Source organism: Mus caroli, chromosome 4 (assembly GCF_900094665.2).
Source record: "Mus caroli chromosome 4, CAROLI_EIJ_v1.1, whole genome shotgun sequence".
Taxonomy (NCBI): Eukaryota; Metazoa; Chordata; class Mammalia; order Rodentia; family Muridae; genus Mus; species Mus caroli.
In genome coordinates, this window is record NC_034573.1 from 79757304 (window position 1) to 79759602 (window position 2299).

A 2299-nucleotide genomic window follows, 5' to 3' on the forward strand; every position below is an offset into this window, starting at 1 on the left:
CTGTGTCTGGTTTTTCTTGACTGGTTTCTGTGCCAATCTTAGACAAGCCTCTTCCATCAAAATTTATAAAAATTTAGTTTTTGAAATATATATTACAAGCATAGGTGCTGGAGAGANGGCTCAGCAGTTAAGAGCACTTGCTGCTCTTATAGAGGACTGTAGTTCAGTTCCAACACCCAGGTTGAGTGGATTACAACCACCCCCAATGCTCATTCCAGGGGACCCTGCACCCTCTGGTGGTCTCTGCAAGTACTGCACAGATCTCCATATACTCACATAGGACACATACATATAGAGTAAACCATTTTAAAATTATATTTTAAAAATTTTAAAAGTAATTCATTTTTTACATTTATATATATATATATGGATGTACATGCCATAGTAGTATATGTTTGGAGGTCAGAGGACAACTTTTGGAAGTCAGTCAGCTCTTTCCTTATACCATGTGGGTTCTGGGGATTGACTCAGGTCATCAAACTTGGTGGCAACCACTTTATCTACTGTGACATCTCGCAGGTCTGTATTTTAAATCTTTAATTCATTTGGAATAAGCTTTCAATATAGTGTATAAGGAAGGATCTGTCTCCCTTTAAAAGACTTCTTTCTTATTTTTTTTTCTTTTCTTTCTTGTCTTTTTAATTGTTTGTTTGATCGGTTGGTTTTTGTTTTGCTTTGTTTTTCAAGACAGGCAGGGGTTTTCTGTGTATCCTTGGTTGTCCTGGAATTATCTGGCCTCAGACTCAGAGATCTGCCCCTGAGTGCTGAGATTTAAGGCATGCAACACCACTGCCAGGATTTATATCCTCATATAAAGGGCAAAATGAAACTTTAGACCGGTAAAGATAGTCTAAAAACAAAAGGGTTTTCCCATAAAGCTTCGAGCATCCTTTACTACAGGCCACATTCTAATGGCAAGCACACCCTGAACATCTTGCTAAGGTGCTCCAGATCTAACTCTGGTTCATCTGTTTCCACCTTGCCATTTCCAGTTTCATCCTGGTCCCTCAGTAAGACTGAGAAGACCCCAAAAGTATTTGGTCCAATTATGTAGTAGGATTTTTTTTTAATTGTGGCTCTGGTTGACTTTGAACTCACAGTGTAGTCCCCTTGAGTCGGCCTCCTAGAGCACTAGGGCTACAGATCTGAGCTACCATGCCATTTCAATGGGACTGTTTTGAAAACTAGGACAGGCTCAGGTGCTCATGGTTTATCACACCCCTTCTGGCGTCNCTGGCTATCTCATCCTTTNCGTTACACCTGCCCTCTGGATGAAAGGGACAGCGGGGAGGATGGGTGGCCCCAGGGAGAAGCTCTGCACCAGGCTCACATCTCCCTTCTCTTGCAGGCATATTCTCATCTGCCTTGCTTCGTACCTGGGCTGTGTGTGCTTCGCCTACTTTGATGCTGCCTCAGAGATACCTGAGCAAGGTCCAGTCATCAGATTCTGGCCCAGCGAGAAATGGGCTTTTATTGGTGTCCCCTATGTGTCCCTTCTGTGTGCCCACAAGAAGTCGCCAGTCAAGATCACGTGATGGCAAGGCAGTGACCTGCTTCTCTACTTACTTCTATTCGAGTGCGCGCTGGGCTTCGTTTGCTAGCAAAGATGGCTGAGGGGGTTGAGGAATTGGTGTGGTGTGGGTGTTTAAAATTCTGCTCCTTTGTGATCTAACTGGACAGCAGTGTCTGACTTCCCCAGGTTAAGAAATAGAGGGCTCAGGGACATGAGGTGTCTTNCTCAGTACCCTTTCCAGGCACACGGGGCCTGCTGGGTTATGTCCATAATGACATCGACAGAGTAGTTCTTTNGGAGACCCAGGGCAGCCCAAAGTTTCTTACTGGAGAAGGTAGCTTGCTGTAGATCCCACCGTTTCCAGACTCTCGACCCCCTGGTAAACAAGACCTTCTGATTTTGTGATGAAAGGTTCCAGAACTTTTCATTTTGCCGGGAGAAACTGTCCTTCAACGAAACCAAGTGGGCAAATCACGTGAGGGCTGTGACTAAGAGGGGTGGCTTGTCACTCGCACCTCTTAGCTTTCCCAGGTTCTCCACGTGTTTGTGGATCCTTCCACTACCTCTGCTGAGAGATGGAGCGGCAGCTTCAGAGGGCAAAGCTGGTAACATCCTCTATGCCAAAAGCTACACTCCTCTTTAAGCACACATTAAATATAGACACCATTTCTGCTCTTCCAGAGTGCAGCAGCCTCAGACCCACAGAGAATCCTTCAGGCTATGTGAAGAGTCCACACACAGCCCCCTCTTGTGAGCTCTGTGAGAGCAAGGCCTCCTTGTAATCAC

At 45.3% G+C, this 2299-nt stretch overlaps 1 protein-coding gene across 2 annotated transcripts in view; it reads left to right on the plus strand.

Annotated features, from left to right (window-relative positions):
* The window catches only part of Acer2 (alkaline ceramidase 2), a 41035-nt gene extending 38742 nt beyond the window's left edge, over positions 1–2293 (plus strand). For both annotated transcript variants that reach the window (XM_029476357.1, XM_021160271.2), the window contains exon 6: positions 1349–2293. In XM_029476357.1, coding sequence (XP_029332217.1) covers positions 1349–1614 — 266 coding nt within the window. In that variant the 3' untranslated portion in view covers positions 1615–2293. The remainder of the gene's footprint in view (positions 1–1348) is intronic.
* Positions 2294–2299: the final 6 nt, after the last annotated feature.